General features: G+C 40.3%; 1 protein-coding gene across 5 annotated transcripts; it reads right to left on the minus strand.

Annotated features, from left to right (window-relative positions):
• Nucleotides 1–1513: 1513 nt before the first annotated feature.
• Nucleotides 1514–26821, minus strand: ppp2r5cb (protein phosphatase 2, regulatory subunit B', gamma b). 5 transcript variants are annotated; one of them, XM_029462946.1, is made up of 16 exons: nt 26692–26821; nt 26099–26158; nt 22856–23018; nt 11155–11354; nt 7667–7777; nt 7431–7523; nt 7148–7278; nt 6964–7023; nt 6662–6770; nt 6513–6566; nt 6094–6264; nt 5877–6004; nt 5648–5749; nt 5410–5482; nt 4982–5098; nt 1514–4501 (listed from the first exon to the last, which is right to left on the minus strand). In XM_029462946.1, the coding sequence occupies exons 1-16, from the start codon at nt 26716–26718 to the stop codon at nt 4367–4369; spliced, it is 1734 nt and encodes a 577-aa protein (XP_029318806.1). In that variant the 5' UTR covers nt 26719–26821; the 3' UTR covers nt 1514–4366. The 5 variants fall into 5 exon arrangements, with proteins under 5 accessions (XP_029318806.1, XP_029318805.1, XP_029318807.1 ...); XM_029462945.1 differs by having other exon boundaries at nt 22856–23021; XM_029462947.1 differs by lacking the exon at nt 4982–5098 and having other exon boundaries at nt 22856–23021; nt 26692–26819.
• Nucleotides 26822–27866: the final 1045 nt, after the last annotated feature.

Genomic DNA, 27866 nt, shown 5'->3' on the forward strand with positions numbered 1-27866 from the left:
GAGAGAGGAGAGAGAGATGAGATAGATAGAGAGAATAAGAGAGAGTATAGAGAAAGAGAGAGGAGAGATATAGAGATAGGGGGTTAGAGAGAGAGAGATAGAGAATAAGTTAGAGAGAGAGAGAGAGGAGAGAGCAGAGAGGAAGAGAGAGAGAGAGAGAGATGAGAGAGAGAGAGGAGAGGGAGAGAGAGGAGACATGAGAGATAGGAGAGAAGAGGAGGAGAGGAGAGAGAGGGGGGGAGAATAGAGAGAGAGAGAGGAAGAGAGAGAGGGAGAAGAGAGAGAGACGAGAGAGAGAGGAGAAGAGTAGAGGGAGAGGAGGCGAGAAAGAGAGAAGAGAGATAGAGAGTAGAGAAGACGAGGGAGAGATGAGAGAGAGAGAGACAGCAAGAGAGAGAGAAGAGGAGAGGAGAGGGAGAGAGGAGAGAGAGAGAGAGAGAGAGAGAGAGAAACAAGAGAGAGAGACGACGATTAAGATAGATACAATATAGAGGTATAGAGAGAGATATAAGTAGAGATAGAGAATAGATAGATAGATAGAGGAGAGGAGATAGTAGGATATAGATAGAGAGATAGAGAGATATATGAGATAATACACACAGAGATATAAGAGACAGAGATATTGATTAGAGAGACATAGACACATATACAACAGAGAGAGAGAGAGATAGATAGAGGGGAGAGAGAGAGAGGTACTATAATATATTGTATCTATATATATTATATATATTATATATATAGATATAATATATATATATGTGCATATATATATATATGTGCATATATATATATATATGTATATATATATATATATATATATATATATATATCTATATATGTGTGTATGTGTATATGTATATATATATATATGTATATGTATATATATATGTATATGTATATATATATATATATATATATATATATATACTACTACACACACACAAGCTTCATGAAACCTTCATTTAAATGTGTCCATTGTGAGGTAGAAATGTAAAACTATGGAGATGTAAAAACACTGGCTTTACTCCTTTGAGTATGGTACAATAAAACCATAATAGTGACTCAACAGCGCAGCGCTCAGCAATATGTGTGATTAGGATAAACCTCGAGATAAATAATCAGGCTTTCAAGGGTTGAATGTTTTCCACTCTTGTCCAGCAAGTGGCAGCAAAGGACTACATTTAGATTCTAATTAGTCAAATTCAACAGGGATTATATACAGAATTTATTTGTAGGATTAAAGAGATTTGGTTCCTTTGGAGGTTTGTTATCATTTTAAATTAAATATTAAATAAAATATGAAGTGAATAAATTCTCGCACTCCATTTGAATATGCATCCGTCACCAGACAATATATAATATAATATATATATATTATTCGTATATATATTTTATATACTGGTGTGAGTAAAAACAGGCTTTCTGAGCTGGAAGGTGACTAGTGTTCATCAAGAGCGCTGCAAGGAGAGAAAAGATATAGCTTAATTGTGACCAATAACAACTCTCAAAACAGTTCTTTTTTAGGATGAAAATATAAAACTCACATGTTCTCTTTATTTGTTGTATATAGATAGATGTACACCACTGGAGATTTGGATAAAAGCACACACAAAAAAAGCTCATGTATGTAGAATCTCAACACACAAGTGAAGATGAAAAACAAAAACGGAAAAGATGTCAGTTTACAAATAGATAAAAAAACTATCCAAATTCTATCTGGTTTCTAAATGTAAATAGTTACACGTGTTGAAGTCTGTGCCACATACCAACTGTCTGCAGTTGCTAATTCTGTACACGGGGTATTTTGTACAAAATATGAAATCTACCATTTAATAGTTATAACATAAAATAAAAGTACATTATATGTACAATATTAGATGAAGCCATTTAGTATGAGACTTATACTAAAAGGACACCTCATTCTTTTCAAAGAAGACAAAGCTTATGTGAAATGAAGAAAGCTCCAAAGAAGCCAATATTAAAGCCATTTCAGGAAGAACAACATTCACCAACGGGACGCGCCTGCATGACAACCCAGACAACCAACAATCAGAGGGTGCAGATAACTGAAAGGATGGAGTGACTTTCATCAAATCCATCGCAGGGCAGAGGGGATGAGGTAAAAAGCCTTTGGGGAATGTTGTTCTTCAAGACAAACATGGAGAGAACAGAACAACGTGGCAGTATTATTTACAATTTGCACATTCAGTTGAAACACTGACAGAGGTTCTGCAGCCAAAGGAAGAATAAAACCACAACAAAAAGAATTTGCAAGCATCCAGAAGCAGATCATACAGATGTCCAAAGAACAAGCCAACTAGGCAGAAGGGAGGATGGGGGGGGTTACAGTCAGTGTGCAGGTCAGGGCAGACGGGGTCAAACAATGGTACAAATCAAAAAAGCGGAATGGGACAGTGCGGGCACAGAATGGAAAAGTCACAATGGGAGGTGATTTCCTCTCCTGTGGAGGCTAGCTCTCATCGACCCCACCCAGAGGAGGTGACCCCACACAGCAGGACAGACAGCATCACGGATTTCAATTCTTTACGAGTTATTTTTTTTCTGTTTTCTTTCAAGTTTTATCAGGAAGTGTTTCATCGCTAGGTGGCTTGGGGCGACCACTCTGCTTCTCCTCTTTTAACTACAGAATCGACTTTGTAGCTTCAGCAAGGCAGCGGCTGGAGGTGTGCCAAGTACGGACTTGAACGCATCAAAACTAATGTTAATTATTTATTTTTTTAAATGATCTGGCATTGTAGTTCATGCTACTACTCGATTCTCGGTTGAGCAAAAATCCCCTTAGACTATAAAAGGCACTGTGAAAAGAAAGGCTTATGTTTGACCTCTTCAAACCAAACATACCTCATCTCAAAGCAGTCTAATCTCTAACAAGTGTTTTATAAATAAAAAGGGTCTTGCTTGAGAAGAGTAGAAAAAGCGTTCACTATCAGCACAGTTTCTGCCCCTGTTGACTCAACACACAGCAGCATTGTGCAAATCCCAGATGAGCAACTACATCTCTCTGACCTCTCGTAAGCCTCACATGAATGACAGCGACTTGTACTGAATGCTAAATGATCATGTTGAACACACTCCTACCATGGCTGGATGTGAACAGGTGACCAAAAATAAATCCCACAATCCCCTCTCATGTAACAGGGCTCGGGCTGGACTCATCGTAAGAACCAATCAAATAGATCCAAACACGTAATAACAAACCATCTGACCATTGTTTGACACACACACACACACACACACACACACACACACACACACACACACACACACACACACACACACACACACTTTTTTTTCCTAAATGAATGACAAGTTGACACCAGACTATGCTTTTACACAAGCACAAAGATCTGTTCGATTGAAAACCTAGTCCTCTGTCAGGCCAGCACTGTTTGATGAACAGAGTTGTGTTGTAATGCTATTAATCCAGACACACACTCTGCTGGTAGTCCCAGATGACCCTGTCCTGATTAACAGAACGATCAATAAATCTTCACAGCTAATGGAAAAAAAAATAGCAAGCTCCAGAGCAGTTGTACAGATAGGAAGTGTGTTTTACTCTGAGAAGAGCTCCTAATATACTATGTATAGGAAAAATAAAATATAAACAGCTGTCTGTATGTTTAAATGAGAATATTAGCTAATATTAAATATATAGAGACATTTTCTCATCCACTGATGCTTTTTGTTTTAAAAATCAAACCAAACAAGGCTCATATTAATTGTACAAGCACCTGACATCTATAAAGAAGAGGCAAGAAGATAAGACGGCTCGCGCACAGAACAGAACACCTGAGAGAAATGACCAGAAGGGGGCAGCCCAGTACCTGAAAAAACACAACAAGTTGAGAGGACAGGAGCAAAATGAGGGAGGAGAAAGAGATAACACTATAGTATCTTGGAGAAGGTTCAGGGCCACGGTGCATGTCGTGGTCACACAGGACCATCAGGCATCACAGATGTTTCTGCTGAACAACCAGGTGGATAAAAGAGGGAGGCAGGTTGGGGTCAGTAGGGTCAGAGCACTGCTCAAAGCCAAATCAGGCTCATTAGACCTGCAGCTTTTGACATTTTCTGCGTCAGGTGGAGCTGGGACTGTTCAGGTGGAGCTGGGACTGGAGCTGGGACTGTTCAGGTGGAGCTGGGACTGTTCAGGTGGAGCTGGGACTGTTCAGGTGGAGCTGGGACTGTTCAGGTGGAGCTGGGACTGTTCAGCTCTGTTGTGCTGGGCTGAGATACCAGAGTTCTGTAGTTGTGCTGACCTCTGTGGGCCTGTGGTTCCTCTGTGGATAATGCTGCTGCTGCTGCTGCTGCTGCTGCTGGTTTACGGTGGATCTGGGGCGATCTCTTAGTGGCCGTCGTGCGGCGTCAACATTTCATCGGCTCTCCGGTGCAACTCCAAGGCTGTGACAGTGCAGATGTCCCTGGGGAGTTCTGATTTCCTCCTCATCAATGGGCGCTCTCTACGCTGATCTTTTTGGATCTTGACACACAAGGAGACAGTGGACAGCACAAAATTATATTTTCCCCTTTTTTTTAGAGTGATGACCTCATAACGACATTCGTAGCATCATTGGAACGTAAATAAATGACAGTCCATACAGCCCTATCTTTTAATATCACAAATATGGAGAACTAAGACGCGGGGTGTCAAGATGCACGGAAGAGAGGCGGCAAACTGGTTTGTATTTGGGATTTAAAATTCACTGCAAACTTTTGCTTTAACTGCAAAGTAGAATGCAGATTCTAGAGATATTGTTTTATAACATCTTGTGATGCTAAGTTGGGCGCTGTAGGGAAACCCAATCGTCTACATTCGAGCCGAACGCCAATCGGCACACGCCTTATATAATTCTTAGATAAAGAATTGGCCCACAATGATTTTTACTTAAGCAATACGCAATGTTAAACCTAAGAACAGAGTCATATTCACTGCTGCACTACACTATACTCCATTCCTTACCTGTATTGCCTCCTCCTCTACTGCTTTCTTAAGCATGTTGACATCGTCTAGCAGCGGCCCGTCTGTTTCCATGTCCATCGGACTACCTGAGCCTATCGAGTCAATGTATATCACAAACTGCACAGGGAGAGGAGGAGGAGCAGGAGGAGGAATGGTTAAAAGGCACCACATTATAACTTTGTGTGTGTGCTCAGTTATTCCTGATTTTGGACTCTTTGATCACCTTTAAGAAATCTTGACTCATTTTGGAAAACTCAAGAGACCTTTTGTTTAGTGCCACCACGAACATATCCCGTCTATGGAGCCTGTTCTCTCTTCTCTAACTCGCCTTGTTTTGGCTATGTTGGTGCAGTGTGCATACTCACACATCAGTCAGTAAGATGTCTGCCGTATTGATACATTACTAGGTTCTGATCTCTTTGGCTCACCTGTGGGTTTGACTTTGCAAGATTCTCAATCTTCAGCCACGCTTCTTCTCTCTCTTTCCATTTGGCCTTCTCTCTGAGACACAAAACCAAAACCAGACACAAAAGACAGAATTAACTGAAAGATTCGCTGACGTCAGAAAACCTGTTGCGTTCAAAGGAGTTTGTGGTTCGCACTCGGTTGGTATCACCTTTTAAATGTCTGGAATTGTGACGACGTGGTGACTCGCTTGTGACTTACTTGCTTTTCTCTGCCCTGAACTGTTGGGTGCAGTCATCAAACAGCTTCTGGTTCATCTCCATGAAGAGTTTCAGAGCATTGTAAATCAACCCGTGGATCGTCCTGCAGACAGACAATGATTACCGCAGGTCACTTGATTTAATTACTCATCACATAATATCATCACAAGCCATCGTCGGGCCAAAGAACACAGAGAAAGACAAAATAGAAAGCCTGTGTGGTAACTCACTTGTTCCAGTGGGTCTTGGAGTTGCGGTACAGGGATGGGAACATGATGGGCAGGATCTTGGCGGCGTTGTCGCTGATCAGGCTCATGATGTACTCATTGTTCCAGTAGTACAGAGCTCGTTCTGCCACCTAAGAACACACGAGTTTAGAACAGGGTTTCATGTGTAGTAAAACAAAAAAAATCAGTTTTTTTATGTGTACTGGGATGAATGTCAGACCTGAAAGTGTGGGCTGGACACACACTTAGCCAACTGTCTGAAGAGGGGCTCCATGACTTTGACAAACTCCGAAGGCTCAATGACGTCCAGGATTTCCTCCAGTTCATTCAGGAACATCACCTCTTTTGGACTGTGGGTCTTTGGCCAGTACTTTAACAAAGCCATTACCGTCTGCACACAGGAACGACAGGATTATTAAAGAAGAAGAACGGACGGCTGACCTGTCCAACTAATAATCTTCTCCTATCTCTTGTACTGAAAACACACCGGCTAAGCAAGATTTTAAGTGCCTGACAAATCACATTGCGACTGAGCAAAGTAAGGGAATATCAAAAACTAGTCATTGAGTTCACTCGAGTAATTCAATAATTTAATCAATGATATAAGCCACACAACAACATTAATAAATCACATCTTACCGGTTCTGTGAGGGTGCTATCCTTCTCTAAGAACTGCACCACACAGTAGGCCAGCTAAGGAAGAAAGACAACAAAATGTCACCGCTTCTGACAAAACGGCAGGATTGCAAACACGTTATTATAACGCTTTGTTCTGACAAAGTGGTTACCTGTGGGTGGTATACACTAAGAGACTTGACTTTGTGTAAAGGCAGCAGAACTTTCAGCAGGAATATCTTGTGCTCTTCTTTCAACGGTAATGCAAAGCCATTGATTATGCTGAAGAAAACAAAAATGCGGTCATTAGAAAAATTAGAGCTGGAGACTGAAATCTGTTGAGTCGAGACACAACAGAGAGGTAAGGACAAAGACAATACTTGTATGTAACTATATGAATGTTCATGGAAGTGACCCAACCCTAAAGCATAAACATGAGAAAGTGTTATGTGTGCACCTCTTAAAAATATCTTACCTGCCTAATATTTCCAGTAATTCTGCTATACCATTATGATGTTCAGTCTCATAAATGAACCTATAAAAAAAAAAGAAGCAGAAATGGTGATGTAATCACAGAGATACATTTAACAGAATGCACCCCATTAGTTACAAACACAACACAAGCGTCACTAAAGTGCCTAACTCCATGAGTCACTCACCTATAAAATATGTTATTAATGTGTTTCCTAATGTACGCTCGCAGGCCCAGGAACTTGCCATAGATGCGATGAAGAGTGGTCTTTAAAAAATCTCTTTCCCTGGGGTCTTCACTGTCAAACAGGTCTAAGAGCTGGAAAACAAAACAAAACATTACTGAGAGCAAATTCAACTGAGCATTAAATACATACGTCTATGAAAAAACACTCAAGCATCATAAAAACATACGATGCAATTACTCTCAAACATTTAGAACTGCACAGACGTGGATCATGATGTACTCACCTGCATTACATACTTCTGGTCAATATACTTTTTGGCTATGTTTGGTTGAAAGTCAGGTGACTCCAAGAACCGTAGAAAGAATTCATAGACAAGCTGTGGAAAGACGAACCGAAGTTAAAAGATGTGAAAGTAATTTGTGTGTGTGTGCGTGTGTGTGTGTGTGTGTGTGTGTGTGTGTGTGTGTGTGTGTGTGTGTGTGTGTGTGTGTGTGTGTGTGTGTGTGTGTGTGTGTGTACCTGTAGATGTGGCCATGCAGCCTCTAGCGTTGGCTCATCTTCCTCTGGGTCAAACTCGGCACCCGTGGGGTTTGATGATGGCGGCAATGTCCTGAACATGTTCACAGCAAACTATGGGACAAACAGAACAGTAGGTCAGCTCCACAACCCACTGAAAAAAATCGACGTCACTCACACACATTAATGATATCAGGTTTCAACTCGCGACATATTCATTAAATACAGCATATACAAAATATTTAAATAAATTCACTGGAAGTGGAAGTGTCTTGAAACTCTGGTATTCAAAAGCTGAGACTGAAAAAGGCAGAAGAAACAAGCTATGTGACGACATGTAATGTGATTTAACAAGCAGATCGTGACATGTCCTTCAGTCCAGCATTAGCCTGAGATCGAATAACAATAAATTAAAGCCAATGAAAGAAGGTCAAAAAAAATTGAGAGACAAATTAAATAATATGAAATACAAACGTTCCAGTGTCTGCTTGGCTCACTCAAACGAATAACAAATAATAGTCGAGGAAAACAGTTCAACCTTAAGTCTGTGATTAAGACTAAAATGATTAACAGTTGCACTCCATCAGTGCTGGTGGACAGATTAGATCTGTGGTCTGAAGAGGACACGGTCTCTATACAAACTCAATGCACCCGCAGGAAGCAGTGGACATTGCTTATTTTTTAATTTACACACGATGCCTTACATTTAACCAGGGGGGGGGGGAAATAACAGTTGCTAATGTCAAACCCTAGTGAACACCAGTTGTGACTGTTGCGTTCTACCTCCCACTTTGACAACTGATGATTGAACGTTTGGCTTCTGTAATCCCATCGGACAGCTGAGATAATGAACCCGATGGGGGGGGGGGGGGGGGGATCAGAACGCATCAGCGCCAGTATTTGACAAGCAAACAAGGTTGTTAACAATCGGTAACCTAACTTAAGTAACCACGATATAACAACAAATAAATCGATAGGTTGTTGGGCGAGCTCACTGCAAAGTACTAAAAAGGAAAACAAGCCCCTTTGCAACAACTTTCAAATTGAATGTAGACAGTGAGATATGCTGGCTGTTTAACTGTACAGGTCACAGTAAAATGACATGTTAATAAAAACACTGGTACATTGTTATGCAGAATCTGCAAACTGGTTTATGTTCAGGTTTAATTTTGGTTTGAGAAAAAAACTAAGCTGTAAAAAACTAACTCGGCCATTAAATGATTTACAGTACTCCACTTGTTGTGGAAACTGTTCGGAGAGACAAGTCAATAGAAATACTGCAAATTAAATGAACATAATGTTAAACATTCGTCAAAATCTGCCTTGAAAATGTTCCTATTTTCTTAAAGAAAAAGAATGAATGAAAATGTGTATTAATGGTTGAATATTGCCTCTTGTGCTCGTCTGAGACAGCAGCCTGTTTCACAATACCATTCCCCAAACTGGGAAACATCCACCATCTATGTTCATCCGAGTCTATTCTCAGTCCCTCCAGAGTGCATACGACCAGAGGTCAAACACACTCGCTCGCTCGCCATCATTATGTTTATATTCTCAGCAGAAACCATTTCTTACTTCCCCCCCTAGAGAATGGGACTAATGGAACAACCACTGTCGTGTCATCCAAAGGTCTGCCAAAATAAAGCTTCAACACTCAGGCATCAAACGTGCCCTGAAAGAACCAGGGCGTTTGTAAGAAATAATGTCTACAGCCTCAACATAAGAATACACTCTTTAGGACTAAAGCGTGGAGTTTGTCCGGTCAAACTCCACGCTTTGATGAGGAGAGCCATCAGTGGACTTCAAAGCGTCCTTGTCTTTAAGCAGGCAGGGGGTATATTTTCATGCAGATTTGAAAGCTCTTGCATTTTCTGCAGCACTGATCAAATGAAGCCACGACCAGGAGGATGGCGGACATTTGCACCTTGATCATCTGCAGTTCGCCGTGTGGCATTGTGGCAGGGCTTTGATTATAATCAAAGGCTTTTAAATTTGGATTGGGAAAGCAAAGCTGGCACCGTGCACACATCCGGGCCACGACCTCAGGAGGAACACATTTCTAATAAATATACAGTAGGAGCTTAATGACAGCCACACGGACAACAGCTCAACTGAGTGAGCAGGTTCAGAGCTGCACAGGACGGAGCTACAGACACTTTAGGTTTTGTGACCTCATATGCGTTAACTTTCTTGGCCATCTTTAGAGAAACACCACAAAGTGACCACTTGATGGGGGAAAAAATAAACGGATCACTTTATGGCTTACCAATGATTTTTAGGATTAAAGTTAAATTGGGTTTATGTGACGTTATGTTCAAACTGAGGTCAGTGAAGCTCATGTGACTTTCCTATGACTGAAAAATAGAAAACTTAAAAAGGAGTATTACAAGTTAGTATTGCGGACAGGGCAGCAGAAACCACAGTGCATTCTCTTCCCGTGGTGCGGAAATAAAGTCCACATAAAAGAAACAAAGATCTACATTCTTAACAAATCCTTAAACAGAGGTTAAGAAATATGAAAGCAATAGCTACATTCAACCACATGTTAGTGAAATACAGCTGAGCTTTACAGACAATTAAAACTAGTCCTTCTCCCCTCAGTGAGGCAGGAGAACATTCTTTGACCTACCCGCTGCACTACAGCCAGCCAAGCACAACAAAGGCACGATATGTTTTATGGACCTTTATAATATGGGTGTATTATATAAAATAGGCTAGAATAACATCACTAGGTAGGGTAAGCCCCTGGTATCCATCATAGGTGATTATGGCTGCCAATTTACCAATTTAAATAAGGAGAGGCCTTCATTTGTAGGAAACAGTGATAATGTGATTCATTTTCTTATTGAATAACAGGAACAAGATAAAAGAAGAAAGGAAGTGGCCCGCTGCTTTGCTCTGATTAAAGTCGATGTTTGCTTCTCAGCCATGTGGCGATTTTTCACAAAAATAAAACTTTTTTGTTTTTACAAAACACTGCCTCTCTCATTAAAGACCTTACATGTAATATCAAATAGAACTGAAAATAAAAATCTACTTTCCTGGAAAAGTACATAAAATGGAACCGGAAATCTAACAACAACAAAAAAGCAATATCGAATCTCACATCTGGCCAAAAGATTTCATTTAGTACAAACTGAAAACATCTTTTAAAACAGTAGCAGTTACACATTTATTGTAACTTGGACTCACTCATCTGAAACCCACAAACCTGCAACAGCATCCATCCCGTCTCAGCACAGAAGAGGCTATTGTGAAGGAAATGAAAATACCACAATCTCTGTCGGGCCTGCACCACAAACAACTGCTCTGCCTTATATAAAGAAACGTTTAGTCTGGAGTTGAATACAGTACTTGCATACCTAACCTGAGTATGATCACTGTTCACAATTTAAAGGATTATATGTTCTGTTAAGTAATGTTTGATAGCTCAAACTAGAATATGAATGACTTGATGTCCATGTCAAATCCAAGTCTGTTTAAATACTGACCATGTGAACCACCTCTGGGTAGATGGGTTCGGTGATGACGTTCCTGTTGTGCGTGATGTACTCCACCATCTCGCTTATCGCCGCTCGTTTCACCTCCTTCCATTTCAGGTCACTCAGTGGGTCTGAGACAAAATCGAAGAGGACGCAGCACTGCCGCAACTTCTGGATGAACAGTTTCTCCTGCTCTGCAGGGGGAACATCTACAAGACACAAATAGAAAGAAAAGTAGGAAAAGTCAGGGTCGTCACAGAACAACAGCGTATAAAACTACCATGTTTTACACCACTGTCATCATCATGGATCAAAGTGCAACACTATACAAGTCAGATGCTTGACTAAAGTAAACCATGAGACAAAATGATACGAAAAAAAGTTCTCTCTCTCACATGTTGTTTTTATCTCTTAGTAACAAACAGAAATGATAAATTGTTTCCGTTTGTTGTCTAAGGACGAGTGTCAAAACGCATTGTAGAAATTCAACTGTAAAATGCAGGTTTACCATTTATTTATATATATATATATATATATATATATATATATATATATATATATATATATATATATATATATATATATATATATAATATATATATATATATATATATATATATATATATATATATATGCAGACATGCTGAGACTTAATTGAAAGACTTCATGAATCAATAATTCAGCCTTTTAAAGACAGTGTCACTACTACATCAATGATGCAAAGGGCTCTAAATATGCCCCCAGGATGATTGAGCCACACCTGTCTGTGTATAACCATTAACATGCCATTTGAAAATCATTACACGTTTTTCTGTAGCTACTGCACGCTCACTGTCAATGAGCCAATCTCCATTCTGCCTGCGTGCATGCTTGCATTACCATCAAACAGCAGCTGCCTCAAGTAAATCAATGATCATCACAAACCATCCACAACACTTTTACTCAACATAATACGCAATAATCAAATAACATTATTATAAAGTAAGAGAGTAACTAATATAAACACAACCAAATGTTGCACCAGGTTTTGAGCCCATACTAAAATATATCAAGACTTTCAGCAACCCCCCAAATACTGTGGGGCTGTGCCAGAAGCTCGGAGCACAGGAGCTAAATGCAGAAGGATTTCTGTTCTGCACTTTGGAACCGTTTCCAACCTGCTCCCAGAGGACCTGAAGGGCTTTCCCAACTCGTACTCCAAAAACTATGCTTAAAATACGAGTTACCGGTGTAGGGATTTGGAAATAGGCATTATATGTGCTTTCCCTCTAGTATTCGTCTGTACTCGGGCAGCACAGTTCTGGATCAAGTGTTACTGAATTGCTGCTTTTTGGAAAGCAGCAAGTCACCAGACAGGACACCAATACTATAATCAGTGAATATAATGATACTGTCATGATGTACACACTGCAATGCGACACGCCGGTTTTACTGAGGGGGATAACTTTTTTGCTTTCAAATTGACAAAATGTCAGTAGCAGCCTGTAACAAGCGACAATAGAGAAAGTTTCTCCTGTAAGTCAGTTAGCCTCGGTTGGTCAGATTCCCAAGTTACATCAAGCACCCTGAAACCAAAAACAAGTGCCGTGGTGCTCCTTTGGATTAGTGACTTAAATCAAAAATGTCACCTTATATAACCCACCCATAGGGCAGCATTAGTTTGTTTGTCACAGCTTGTGATTTATGAGTCAGTCTTTTCTCCTCATTAACAAGCTGCATGTGTACTGTACGTCACCATGGTGACCATAGACAGAGCTAGGACTTTGGACCAGGAGGTGACCGCTGCTTATCAAAGATGCATGCAGGCTGCTGCCGTTACAATCATATGCTGTTGATTTGTGGAGCTCATCCGCTGCGGCCAGGAGCAAGTAACGTCTACTGTTAGCACGATACGGCCAAACTGACCTTGTAAAACACAAATAGGGAGTGGGAGTGCAATGAATCGCGAAACTCACAGTTTGGATCGTATCGGGGTTTTGAGTCACAGATCGGATTTTTTTTCAAATCAGCAAAAAATAAATAAAAAGCTGGTATACAAGACTCCAGACTAACTCTTCACACCATCCCGAAAAATGATTTAAACTGCCGAGAAGCGTAAAAAGTTCTTGTCCTTTTACTTTGTTACCGTCATCTCTCGTGGTTATTTGCATAAAAACACACAATTCAAATGTTTAGGAAAGGGTTATCTATTATAAGCTGCTCAGCGCTTGTGTAGTAGAATTTATAGAAGTTAAACAGGTCAGAATTGCCTATCTAATATTTATTTTATATTGTTGTGAAAATATCGCCTTCAAACAACTGTATTTATTCAAGTTTCTCGGCAAAACTAAATTTTACAAGATAACATTAAAACACATCACGACAGCCTTATAATTTACCTTCGCTCAAAACAAATGTTTACTGAATAGAGCACGACCGTATCATGCTAACAGCAGACGTTACTAGCTCTCTTGCCGATTACAACACGGATTAGTTAGCAGGGATCGACGACTAGGATTAATGCCGATCTCATATTGTTTCACTGAATATCGCCCGATAACGATCGGCAGTAGAACTTTATTTCAAACTATGAAGGCTGTGTAATTAATCCTCGGTTCATATGCGTTACAATTGCGCTTTCGTCAACTGATAAATGGGATGGAAAGTCTGCAGTGCGCCAGGGGTCTGCGACGGTATTGGTAACCCACAGTGGCAACCCATTGACGGTCCAAGATGTTCCTATAAAACACATTGACAAATCAAACCACGAAAGCACACAGAACTAGAAAATTAATAAAATATTTACTAATTAAAAAAAGGTAATTTAGCAACTGGCCTTATTATTCAACCGCAAACAAACTAAATTAGGTATATTATTTAAGAAACAGTCCCAACATATAGCTTATTTATGAAAGATTAGGATAATATTCAACTTTTACAGAAACCTTTGCTGACACGGAGCAGCTTGTGGACGCCATGAGTCAAACTATATTACATCAAATCAGACAGTAACAACTAGTGTCAGATTGAAGAAAACATCGTTTAAAAGAGGCAGCGCAATAAGAGGAAAGATTGCTGAGAAGTGGTGTACTCGGGTAACTTTGCTTTTCTTACCCTTTCCCAGAAAATGGCTTTAGTCTTGCTGACATCTTTCCAAGTAACATTTTGTATCCATCAAGGACGCAGCCAATACTGCTGTACTGGTACAAACATCAGAGTTTATATTTAATTAAAACTTACATTTAATTACTTGGCACAGTTGAAATGAGTAAATTCTAAGAGATCCCGTGCACACTCCCACACAGTCTAGAACCTGAACCTGGGACTGACAGCAGCAGCAAGCAGACTTTCCCTGCACCTCCACGCTTCTGAGTCACAGTGCCACACAACATCAAGCTACCCGAGTGCTACATCCCACGTTTTCTTTTCTGTACATGTAGCATATTTATCGTGTCTTGAACCATAATGCTTCTGCATTACATTTCTACTTAAACAGAGCACTTGTAAAAGCACATTTACAACTTTGGTTTACTTTTTTTTTTTTTTAGAAGTGTATATCAGCCTTTGAACAAGTAGTCCAGCAAACTTATTATAAAATAAAATGTCTATTTAAGTCTATATTCAGACACAGTATATAATAGTGACATATGTAGCCTTGCAGTAACATCATACTTCATTCCCTCTATAGAAACTACTGGCCACAAACAGGATCGACTCGATCGTATCAAAAGGTCAAACAGCTGGCAATTTGCTTCACCCCTGAGCTTTGGCTTCCACATCCGTGGAGAACTCTAACGGGGATCTGTTTTATGTTTCAACGCTGTGTATACAGTATGTAAGGCACAGCTGAGTATATTCTTTTGTTCTGTCTTCCTTTGCAACAATCTGCAATTTCAAACTGTGATGCCGCTGCTCTTGAGCAATACGACTTTTCTTGCAAAATCCTTGCAACCGCTTTCCTTGCACCCTCTCCAGCACCTACACTGACACTTGACACTGAACAGGAAAAGACATGACATTAATGTCAAAGTGCAAACATACATCTTCACATTTATCTAAATACAAGAACATAACACAACAGCCCTTTAACCCTAAATCATCACCTTCGACGTGATGCAATTGTGTGTGATGAAGAGCTTTAGAAGTCCTTAAATTAAATCTAGATAATCTGTTCGTAATCAAAGTGTAACAAGTGACTTTAGGTTTAACTCATCAGTACCTGAAAAGGTCAGTATGTGCCTGTTACCAATGAGCTAGAACACAGGTCCAACCATGAGCACCTCATCTCATCAACCTCTGAGTGCCAAGAGGTCCACCGGCTCCTGTTACACAACAGCACTAGGGTTTCTGAATAGGCCTAAAATATTAAGAGACATGCTGTGCAACTGCATACTTCACACACAGGCCTCTCTGCATGGATGGGCAACTAACCTTTACTCATCTGAAGGCTCCAAGCGTGCACATAGGAAACCAGTCATGGATACAAACTGCTCCCAAGAACGGTCTCTCAGATCCCACGATGAGGTGAATAATTAATTAATTAATTACTGAACCGTCACCAGTGGCAAATACATATTCTGTGTCAATGCAGACATAGGCCAACTAATGCAAAGGCATGTGGCTATGTGTTATTGTGTGGCTACAAGTATCACCATGATTTTAAACGCCATGAGACCATTTAAACACCCACAACATGACTCTAACACCGATAGCAGTACATGTGTGCATTAAAAGGGTGCGTGTGAAATGTACACTGCCACATCTATTTCTGGAAAAAAAATATTGATTGCAAAGAAAAGAATATATGAACAAACATTTGCCTGGAATTTGTTATACTAAAACACGTATTCCTTATACACTCTTTGCATTGATCTAGAGTCAGTTTCTGTTTTCCATGCACAACACTTGCTGTAGGTCCCAGCGTCACGCTTGCCTGGTTAAACAGTAATTCCACAAGCCACCTGGAGATTCAGCAACAACAAGCAGAGCATTTCAACTTACATGTGTTTCAACTGACACCAGAAAATCATATACAATACAATAGAGACGCACACACTGATAACAAGCTTTGACCTCACTTCCTCTGACATCAGCAGTCTTGATGGGGGATGGGAGACTCAAAACTAGCACTCCTTCTCACTCTCTCGCCCTCCCTCCCTTACTGAAGCCGAGCTATGCAATGTCTTGGCAAAAACCCTTCCTCGTTGACGTATAAACACAATCCCCCGCTTCCTCTTCCGAAAACACTCAAGCCACCAACACCAAGAGGATAAAATGTCTCAGTCTCTTTAAGCAACTTTCAGGAAAATCACCTGACATATTTTCCTCCACAAAATCCAAATTAGCAGCTGCAGTTGCTAAATGGCAACAACATTCTTGACCATCTCCCCTTGAAACACACAAACAGGCAAATTTCCTATTCTCACCTCTAAAATGCATGAGGGCCACAGGCTGGTAAGGCCCATTGGAGCTCGGTGCATCCAGAACCATCCCACTGGCAGTTCTAGTGCATGCCAACATCAGTGAGCTGAGGCAGGAGACGGGGGAGAATAGGGCAGCCCAGGCTAAGGCGAGGAGCCAGCCTCCATTTTAGCACGAACACTCGGAGCAGAAAATGAAGCTCCCCTGCTGCTGGAGGGAACCAGCTAGTTAGTGATGTCATCCCCCTCTGCAGCTGCCTGGTTGGCTGGCTGCAATCACATGGACTGGCTGTCAGAATAAATCAACATGAGAGAAGGGATTGGCTGGTGGGCTGAGGGGGAAGGGGTGGGACCGTTACTGTGATTGGAGCGAGAGCAGCTACATCCGTCAAGAGTTTTAAAGCACAAACTTTAGATCTGCCATCATTTTAGCCACTTCTGTTATTGAAATAAAAGAATAATGCCAGGAAATACACAATCCTATCCAACATGCAGGCTGCTGTTTGATTTAGAGGAGGGGTAAAATGATGCTACTCATCAACAAACCCCAATACCACAACGGACATAACTAATTACACTCAAAGACTCAAGCCCAACGCAAAAAAAGTTCAATTACACATGAAACCACAAGTGTAAAGCAGGCATTAGATTGTTTGCTATATAAAAAAGCTACAAGGTATAATACGCTGATGTTTGTACAAGGCAAAAGACTGTCAAACACTGTTTGTCAGAAAAAAGCCTTTTTGTGTGTGCCGTCTTGTGTGTGTGTGTGTGTGTGTGTGTGTGTGTGTGTGTGTGTATGTGTGAGGTCTTGCATGACAGATGGCTCTCCTGGAGCACAGCCTGAGCCCAGGTGTATGTGACAGAGAAACAGGAAGGCAGGAAGTCTCAATGTGAGCAACACAGGATGTGCATATGCAGAGAGCAGCACTCTGCCTGTCTCAGCAGCTCTGGGGACAAAACCCTGCACTGTAAGCACCCCGTGCAGAAAAAGGGGCAGATCGACTGTTAGACGCACAGTTAACTGCACTAAAGTCATTCTCACAAACTAAGTGCAATTAAACGAGCCGTTCAAATGCACAATCATTCAATTTTATACCAGACATTGCTCTCTAAAATCCTGTAACCATAGCACCCTAGGTAGAAAGGTTGCACTGCCATCATGACATACATTATACTACCTTTACCTACTTTTGTAATTTCCCGTGTAATCTGACTTTGCATAACTCACGAGGATTCGTATTTGATGAGCAGATCTGTACTAACGAAGGCAATCAAACAAAGTAAAGTTTGTGCATAGCATACTAACCTCAGTGTTTGTTTCCCTTTTGTTGAATACAACGTCTCACTATTTACACGTCAAAACACATTTACACGTTCAAATCATATCTGTCTTTTGACATGCCAAAAACATAAGCCAATAAATCATTATCTGTTGCTAATAAAAGTTTATTTTGTCCAGCTGATGTTGATGTTGATTTTTTTGTAATATAATATATTTGGGGAACTTTTCCAGAGTTTTCAAATCAAAGCAGTGTGTTTGCAGGTCAAAGGGCCACTATCTCAGTTACTTTATGCAAAGTGTTACAGAGCATTTAGCTCTCCCAGGTTTCTTGTTTTGACGATGTTTACTTGCTACACTTGCTCATAACTCAGCAGTCTGTTTGTCAGATGTGTCAGAAGCCTTGAATGCCTGGGCTACACTGTAAAGAAAAGTGGAATGAACACATCCCAAGCGTAATGATGGAGTCTACAAACACAATTTAGCGTTGAGACAGAATTCAAGTCACATCAAGTCTGGCTGGGCCTAATATACACTATACAGTGGGGTGTTTCAGCAGCCGGGTCTAGTCTGAGCGTATAAAGGGCTCTTTCTTGCCATTCTGTACTCTAGTCATGGGGCAACCTCCCATCAGAAGATCTGTTGTTCTGACCAAGACAACGCTGAACACACCCACTTGTTACAAATACTCTACTGCTTTGGCACATACATTCATGAGCTTGAGCTTTTTGCTGCGTCTGTGCTATTTCTGGCAGTGGCAAGAGAGTGAACTTGTGAGGCATCATGAGTCTGGTCCTGTATGGGATAGTGAGTGTGCTTTCTTGTGCTGTAAATCCATCATTGAGAGCAGCACGTCAGCCTAAAATACACAGCCGAGTGTTTCATTTACAAATCTGCTGATCTTTAACATCATGGTTCTCTGTACTGAACGCGCAAGTCTCAAATCTATTTGGAGAAACCAACGTATCAACACAGCTGAGGCTTTTTTAACAGTAGCTGAACTTCATTTTCCCCCTCACACAACTTCCAATGATAGAAACACAGCTCTATCAGAATCCTAGATAACTTCTCATCTGCTTAACTCTAATTCTTATGGAAATCTATTCAAATGAGAGACGTCAAGTTCATGTATAGCTGCTCTGTATTACTTTTCAAATAAAAAGGACAAAGGGCTCAGATTCTAGCCTGCATCAGTGTTATTTTGGGACACAGGCAAACACAAATGTCGTATATGCTAAGTGGAAACACCTGTGGCTGCATGACAGTAAGCTGCATACACTCAATAGAAATCCCCTTAAATACTCCCACTAAAACTGTGTTACGTAACTGAGGAACATTCTACCATGTGTATATCCAAATGCAATAAAACATTTGCATTTCTTTACTTATTCAAAGCTGTTGCTTAAATGAACTGGTATGAGAGCAGAGTCCCTTTTACAACTTTTTAATCAACCACTCTGTACTTAGATTATTTTTATTCTATTTAACTATTGTGTACTCGCCACTTTCCTTCATATGTTCTTTTGCTGCAGCAAGGTACATTTCCCCGTTGCGGGACTAATAAAGGATTTCTGATTCTGAGAGTCGTGACAAACCATTTGCAACAGCTCGTGAGTGTGAGATGTTTTAGAAGGGAAGTGTCGGGGAAGAGGTGTGGGAGTCTTTTCCTCTAGCACCTGCAGGAGTGCTAGAGGAAACCCTTCCCTGAAAGCTGCTTCGCCCTTTGGCATCCTGCTTTCAGGATCAGCATTCAGTGTCACTTAGAACCTTTGTACCCTGTCGGACACTAAAATGTAAGTTTCTCAATTTTAACAAACAAGATAATCATGTAAAAAACAGGTTTGACTCTAAGCAAACACTCGCGGTCTAAAGCAAACAATATATGCCGTTTCAATAGTAAGTGACGTAACCTCTGCTGTAACTGATTGTTTTCTTTATTATTCCTTCAAATGAAAACCACTATATCAATTATATTTTCATCTCTTTCCTTGGTGGAGAAAATGTCTGCAGTAGTTTAACGGCTGAAGACAGTTGCATATTTTGGTAGAATATAGGAATGTATCCTGTCACTTATCATACTATTACAAGCCAGAGACTTAACCTCCTACATACTGTAGTTCCTCTGTACCTTTCAAATTACACCTGCAATCTTAGAAAACTAATCCTTACAATATTCCTCATAATACAGTTTAAGATTAAAAAACATTTAACTAATGCCCACTAATGAAAGGAGTTAGTTTGATAACTAGATTTCCAACATTATGTACCTAACACTTTATTAAATCATTATTAAAAATAGATATGTGCCGCACTTAAATATAATTTGTCCCCTGATATGAAACTTATGTTACTTGGCATGTTAAATTCTATCACAGTCAATATGCCTTTTCCTGCAAGAACACTGATGTTCATATATAAGAATCCGTGTTTTGTTTGTTTTGTGACTAAGCTATCCGCAGCACATTATTTTGGAGAATTTAAATGTTTGTTCCAGTTATTAACCAACATAATAGTAACTCAAATATTTTATACTCTAACCAGCAGATGGCGACAAACCCTACGAGACAGATGCTTCATGCTGGAAAGTGCCTGCTTAAGAAGAGAACACATAAAGAAGCAACAACTGTTGTTCTTCTGTGCTTTTTGGCAAGAGCGGTTACACTTGAAACGAGAGATAAACAGGCACCTTCATCTCTTGTGTATGAGGTGCAGTCAGAACAATCTCCAGCAAGCTTTTATCCAATACACACATTTCTTCATTTTTTGTAATGAAAAACTACTGCGCTGCTGAATGCAAATGGTGGGACAGTTAGAATGTATTCTACTGTACAATTGAGTTTGAGGCGTGCTCATGGAAAAGGCCTGCTTCTGGTCAGGGTTTTCAGTCTTGCCTCACCCTTGTGGTTTTGCAGGACAGGCTATTGGACATGTGTTTCCATCAGGAGGTGGTGAACATGCCTGGAATGAAAACCAGCTGAGCAAGGAGCCTGTTTGGACAGGACTAAGTGATAACATCTACCGGGCAACTGTGGGATAATGTTTTGCAGAGTGTTATCAAAGCTCCCATTGGGGTGAGGGAAGAGGGTAGCTTTTATCAGAAATTAAGCTATGCTTAATGGTTTCTTGGCACAGTACAAGGGTAATGGCTAACTAAGATAAACATACAGCTATATTATATTGTAGAATCAACTCCATTGTGTGTCCACTAATTCTAATCTTACACAAAAGACTTGAATGGTGAACAAATGGTACACAATAACAACAGCTGCTGCCTTTAGTCACACATAGTAACTCCACTTAGTGCTATTTGCAGAGTCTACCGAGAGAGAAATATTTGTAAAGTCTCCCTCAAGAGGAGAGCCGCTTTTGTTCTGGTGTGTTGAGGTGCGAGAGGTGCTCACTGCAAGTAAGGTATTCTGACTTTCACAGCGAGGAAGAAAAGCAAAACAAAGACACTCTTTTCTGAAAAATAAGAAAAGTCATATTAAAGTCTTTATTTTAGTAGTCCAACACCAAAATTTGTCTTGTGAGTAGTCAGGTGATATCTTAGGTTTATAACTCATAGGACAACTCTTCTCTCTTTAAACGGGGATTTGGCGTATCTTAAAGCTTGGGTAGGTAACATTGGAGAAACCAGCAAGAGTAAGCAAGATTTTTTTAAAGTATCCAACCTAAAAACCAAGCCCAGTGTGTCCAACTCTTTTCCAATGAAAGCAACGAGCAGCACTAGCTCCAAAAGTCGTTAAATCTAGCGAGAAAGTCGGCAAGTATGCAACATTGACAGCTCGTCCCTTCAGGCCTCCCTCCGAAGCCACTCCCCCAAAATGATCATTATGAACCTAAACAACAAACACGGCTATTATCTGTACCCACGACAGGGCAGCTTGTGGAAGACTCCGGAGACGCGCAATGAGTGCAGAGTGCAGGTTGGGCGTCCAATCGTTTCAGTCGCGCTGTATGAATTACAGTCATGCATTTTATTTTCTGAGTTTTAATTATTGCCAGACATAGAACTATTAGACCTTTGTATTTTGCACTGATAAGCAACCTTTTATTGCATCCCACAAAGTAACTGGCGCTCCTGTCTTTTTTCCACTTCCATAATCTGCAAAATCTGTTTCTTTAAAAATGTTTATTTGCAGTTTTGCATACAAACTTAATAACCTATAATGCATTCATAGCTGTATGTTTTCAGTACACCGCCAGGTTATATAATTATTGTGCTGGCTGAAGGCAGCGGACAACAATGTTGTGTGTATTCATGCATGCATGCACAGAAACATGCATAGATAGCATGCCCAGAGGCTGAACGGCAGATCCCACTTCTTGCTTTTCCATCTGGTGCTATGCTGGCACTAAGTTTAGACATCAAAGTAAACGTCAATATAATTCTGCAAAAACCTGCCAATTTCTCTTCTACAGTGGGAGGAAGAGAGAAGGAATAGTAGTATGTCTGGCAGACATGACTGGTCACTGGCAACATCCTGAAGCACAAGGACCGTGGAATTAAAGCTTTATCTCTGGATTACCACTAAATATAGACGCTTGGGTTCAATCCAGCGCAAAGTCCATGCCATGTATGTCCTCTGTTTGTTTCCATGTATTGCGTAATGTCATGCTCAATTGGATATTACAATGAGGGTGATGCAGCAGGGGATGTTCAATAGATGTTTAAGCATGGAAAGAAAATAACTGAGCGTGTGCTTGTAAGGATGCATGTCTGCCAGGCCTGCACTTATCCATGTCAAGATTGCAGGGATTTCTTTCCTAACCTCCCTAAAGAGGAAAATCTGCTCCATGTATGGCTTCTGGGTGATTTCTTAAATCTTGAATTTGGGCTTAAAAAAATACTTTTTATTCATTATTTTTGCCCACATTAAGCCAAATTTTCTATAATTCCACAACCAAGTGGACAACTGGAAATGTATGTGTATAGACTGTATGTACGTACAACAACTCCAGAACATAGAGCACTGGGTTGTCATTTAATTGTGTGATTGGAGGATTTAGTGATTGTACCAGTAAATACCTTTGAACGCAGGCAGTTTCTGTAGCTCCCTGTTGTTGCTCAAGCTGAAACGAGAGGAGCTCTGCCTCTTGTCCTTTTTGACAGGTGTCTGGGAACCTGGCTGCTTCCCCTTTAGCAGCTGAGTGGTGGGAGGAACACTATTGCTAGCCTTCCTGTTAGAGCTCTGCTGAAACAAGAGAAAAACCCAAATTAGTGACACGGAATTGTTAACAGAGTGTGAAAGAGAGTGCAAGTACCTCTGTGGGAATCTGATAAAACTGTGTGGCTGCCACAAATGGAATGTTTTAATTCTATACAGTATGTCACCATTTACTTTAATTGACTGCTTTTATATAGCGCTTTTCCAATCTTTACGATCACTCAAAGCGCTTTACAATGTCAGCATTCACCCATTCATACAGCGTCAGAGGCTACCATACAAGGCGCACATCAGCTCGTCAGTAGTGATAACCATTCACACACACCAGGGAGCAATTTGGGGTTCAGACACTTCGACATGCTGACCACCGACCTTCCGACTGGTGGACGACCGCTCTACCTCCTGAGCCACAGCCGCCCAACAAGTACATTCATCTGGGGTGACATGGAAATAACTAACAATTATGTCTCTTTTTTTTTTATCCACTCATTTAACCAACCCAGCTGTGTCTCAAAAGACTGACAACAGCTAACCTTTCTGGGTTTGTGTAAGGCTGGATATAATCCTGATGGTGAATCAACTGAATGTGGCAAGTTTCTCACGGCTGGTCCCACCTGCCTGCTGGGATCGATTCCTCAACACACACCTGATGGCACAGAGCTTCCTTCACCAGATGCAGCTGTGGCAATGTGTCAGGCCGAGTCACAGGGGAATTATAAAATTCAGTTAAGACCCAGCTGTAGTTCTCACAGTCTGCAGCACTACAAGATAGGAGCTTAAGAGCTGGGCCACTACCAAGCTGTCAGGTGACGTGGGAAATAAAGATGAGCTGGCCTCTACTAGGAACTAGATTACATATTCATGTAATAGAAAGATATGAATTAACTATTTTAGTTGTAAGTTTATTAAGCCAAAGTAGAAACATCTGTCATCTAGGATTTTTATTTATTTAATGCTTTGAAAGCATTTCCTAACTGAACCAATTAAGCCTTCATATACTGTATATTATAAACATTCATTTCAGTCTCAAACACTTCTGTTAGCAAGTATATGAGGGGAAAGGGAAGGGTGGGGGGTAACAGCTTGCAGCCCAGCTATTTCAATATGACGCAAGGTTGGGGTAGTGGTAGATCTGCCGCTCGGCTGCTGACACACACCAGAAATCCTGCTTGCTGCTATAGCTTGCTATTAACCAGCAAGAGACAGCTTTGAGGTTGAAACCAGTTTGTGAAAAGAAAGAAAATAATTCAGAGGGGTGATAGTGGAGGAACATGGATCTAAATTCTTCATAACGTATTGGCATCAAGACAAAAAGTAGTACATATTTCCCAAATGTTTGGGCAACACATTAAAGTGACATTTAAATAAAATATACACAGTTTTGTCTTGATTGGGTTTCAAAACATGAAGCAGATAACTTCGTTAAGGCTTACTGTAATTCCAACAAACTGGACTGTGTATTACAGCAGCCACCAAAATACAAACAGGTGGTCAACAGCTGGTACAATATGAATATTAAATGTAATGGGGAGGACTACATTTTGCTGCACAAACAGATGTCCACTGTCGTACTAGGCCTGAAAAGAGTGCATCAAAGTTTTTGTCTTCCCGTGAAAACGCAAAGCCTGCAGTTCTTTGAGGAATGAAGGAAGTTGAAATCTTTCCATAATTGTTCAGTGATGTTTATACAGTATATGGCGATTGCAGAGGTCATGAAATAAGTTTGACTCAAATGTGTTATTTGTTGAATTTGTTGCATCTTATCTTGTAAAAATCATGAGAACAGTATTTGAAACCATCATGTGCACTGTGTGGATGTCCTCATACTACTCTACTAATACAGCAATACTGGGACGTAATGATTCACACCAGATGCTTATGCTATTATAGGACCAACATAATATTTAGCAGCTACTCATTTGGCTTTTCCAGATGTGACCCAATCCAGATGCAAGCAAAAAAGTCAACAGCTGGTCCAATCATTGTATAATTTTTTCAGTATTTTATACATCTTGACAAGTTACGTAGATTGCTGCCTTAGCTTTTGATACATGTTTATGACAGAGGTGTCATTTCTAAAGCATAAATAATGTATACCGGTAGTGTTCTTCTTTCCATTTTGGTGAACTAAAGATTACCAGTGCAATTTGTTCACATGTGTTGATTAGAAACTAATCTACTTGCCAAGTTAAACATAGGCCTGTCACGATATCGACATGAACTCAATACCGTTTACGTTATCAACTTCTCGTACGATATATGGACATGACCTCAATCATTTTTGCTGACCTCAATACTGCCAGTTGTGTTTGCAAGCATGTTTGTTTGCATAAGAATGTCACCAACAATTTAGCCAACATGATGCCAGAATAAACATCAGAGTTTTCCCTTCCTAAATATGAATTTGCAAAAAAAATTAAGGGGGCCAGAGAGCCCATTTAATTTGTTGTGTGGTTTTATTTTATTGATGTTTTATTCATTTACGTTTTTTATTCATGATATTTATGAGTGTCACATAAATAAACGAAAATAGGATCCTACTAGGTGACACATACTGAAAGCTGAACTTAACCTGCTCATCTAGCTAGCTTTAAAATCCTGATTAACTTTGTATAAAGTCATTATCTCTGTCCCTTGATTTTGGGTGGCTAGTAAAGTAGTCTGGAGGGCATGCACAAAGTCATGCACAACCACTCCTTCAACATTTGAACTGAATATTGTAAAATATCAGTAATTGTACATGGTAGCAGTATTACAAAATATGCGGAAAGTATACTAATACTGAATGAAAGCTTGTCATTTGGGGATACTATGACAAGTTAACAGTCCAAATAGCAGAGAACCTTGGTGAAGTCAACTGATTGGATGGTGCCCTAAACTGATGTCATCTACAAGCCTCAGATGATCAACAAACAGCAGTCAAAAGAAGGACAACCATGATCCAGGTACAACCAAGTCCTGTCAAAGAATCACTGCAAAGGACAGCAATGGATGTTGGTTCATTGTGTCACTGATAATGCAGTCCATTTCACCTGTGCAAGACAAAATCCTACTATCTTCCAGGAAGAGTCTAGTAAAGTGGATTTGGTTAACCCTAACGTTACCTCATGCTCTGAATTTTCTTGTCCGCCACTCTTGCCCACTTTACCAGACTTGGGGGTCTCCTGAAAGAAAAAAGTTTAAGTACATAAGTCAAATGGATACTAGCAAATAGGTAGGGTGGCAACATCATTAAGCAGTCCATTAGTGAAAATCCTAGCTAAATATAGCATGCCTGCCCACCCAGTCTACCACTCCTGTTTGAATACACAGGCATGTCTGCTGCTAGCCAGCTAATGTTACTTTAGAGTCAATAGCATTCACACGACCCCGGCTTTAAGCTTTAAAAAAAGATACAAAGTGCTTACTTTACACCTAAAAACACACAAACGTTGTCATAAACATTTATATTCAAAGTGCACTATCTAACGTCTGTACAACGGCGCTCTATTTAAATAATGCAGCACAAGTGCTAACATGTTGGCAGAATAGCGGCTAGCTGGGAGATGATTGCAGGTTTGCTAACGTTAATATGATGGGACACTGCGCTGGTATCTATATGAAATTGCTATAAAGCCGGTTTATCAATAAATACACTGAAATGCACCTAATGCAAACTTTCGAAACGCCATAACCTCTTGGCAATTCTCAAACTCACCTTGTCTTTTTTCGTTTTATTCGGCATTGTACAACCGTAGCCGCCCTTGCTCCCCTCTCGGATAACGTTACTCCACAACCAAAACCTTGACAACTCTCAGGGCACCAGACTGAAGGCGGTTCAGCCTGTCCTCGCCCTGTGATTGGCTGCTGCCTGTCAGCTGACTCCAACGTCTCAGAGTGACACGCTGAGTTTTGCAGGGCAATGGGAGCTCCCTGTCGGTGGTCTGTGACAGGTATGCTATATAACAACACGTGAGACAGCAGGATTCATCATGTTCTCTTTAATGCATCCATGGCTGTCTTAAAACGTGCTTGACTGGCCCTATATTCTCTTTCACTTTCAGATCTTATCCCACACTTCCCATAAATCATATTTTTTCACTCAGGGTAATTGGTTTGGGCCAGTGCTCTAGACATGAGGACGCCAAAAAGTCCAAAGTAAAAACAATAGAATGATAAAACAATAAAACATATCTGATAACATTGAGAGTGAGACAGAATAAGCAATTATGTCAAATAAAATAAAAACAGTCAATCCACTTTAAAATCAAAATGATATAAAGTGTAAGGGTCAAGCTAAGATTCCTTTATAGACGATATTTTCCGTACACATTGTGACTTTCATATTAAATTCATGCACCTCCTATTCTCATAACTGAGTGTGTTCTTTGTCCTTTACTGAATATCTTTCACATTCTTCTAAAGCATGATCAAATAATGTATTAACTTTACTGTGGCAATAAACACATTCCTGTTTATACCTAAATTATATTTTCCTCTGGCTGGTAAACATATGCCGTACAGTTTTCTAGAATATTTGAAAAGCTTGGTATAGCCTTCTTTGAATGCAGCAGATGGCTTTCTTTTAGTGTTGTATTACTGCCATCTACTGGAATTTTACTCTCCCTTACAATGGCTATTTGTGAATCGTATTAATTCCAATTTTCCCAAAGAATGTGTCTGCTAATAGATTAATATGTCCCCACATCTGTAATAGTCCCCTTCCACTGCCACTTTCAAATATTGACATGTCAGAGTAGAGAAAAGCAAAACGTTTAAATAATCAAATAAATGATCTAAGTGTGCATGCTGGCTAACTGTCACACCGGCATTGCTTGGTTGATTCAGTTCAAAATATTGGCAAGATTCATGTCACAAAGGCTTCAATGAAAG

This window comes from Cottoperca gobio, chromosome 24 (genome assembly GCF_900634415.1).
Source record: "Cottoperca gobio chromosome 24, fCotGob3.1, whole genome shotgun sequence".
Taxonomy (NCBI): domain Eukaryota; kingdom Metazoa; phylum Chordata; class Actinopteri; order Perciformes; family Bovichtidae; genus Cottoperca; species Cottoperca gobio.

Bases quoted from the DNA above. Each gene is read 5' to 3' on its own strand.
- ppp2r5cb (XM_029462945.1), bottom strand. From the start codon at position 26,718: ATGCCGAATAAAACGAAAAAAGACAAG. The intron at 26,159-26,691 runs GTGAGTTTGAGA...TTTTTCTTTCAG, and splicing joins ATAAAACGAAAAAAGACAAG to GAGACCCCCAAGTCTGGTAA. The intron at 6,771-6,963 runs GTAAGATATTTT...TGTTTTCTTCAG, and splicing joins TTACTGGAAATATTAGGCAG to CATAATCAATGGCTTTGCAT.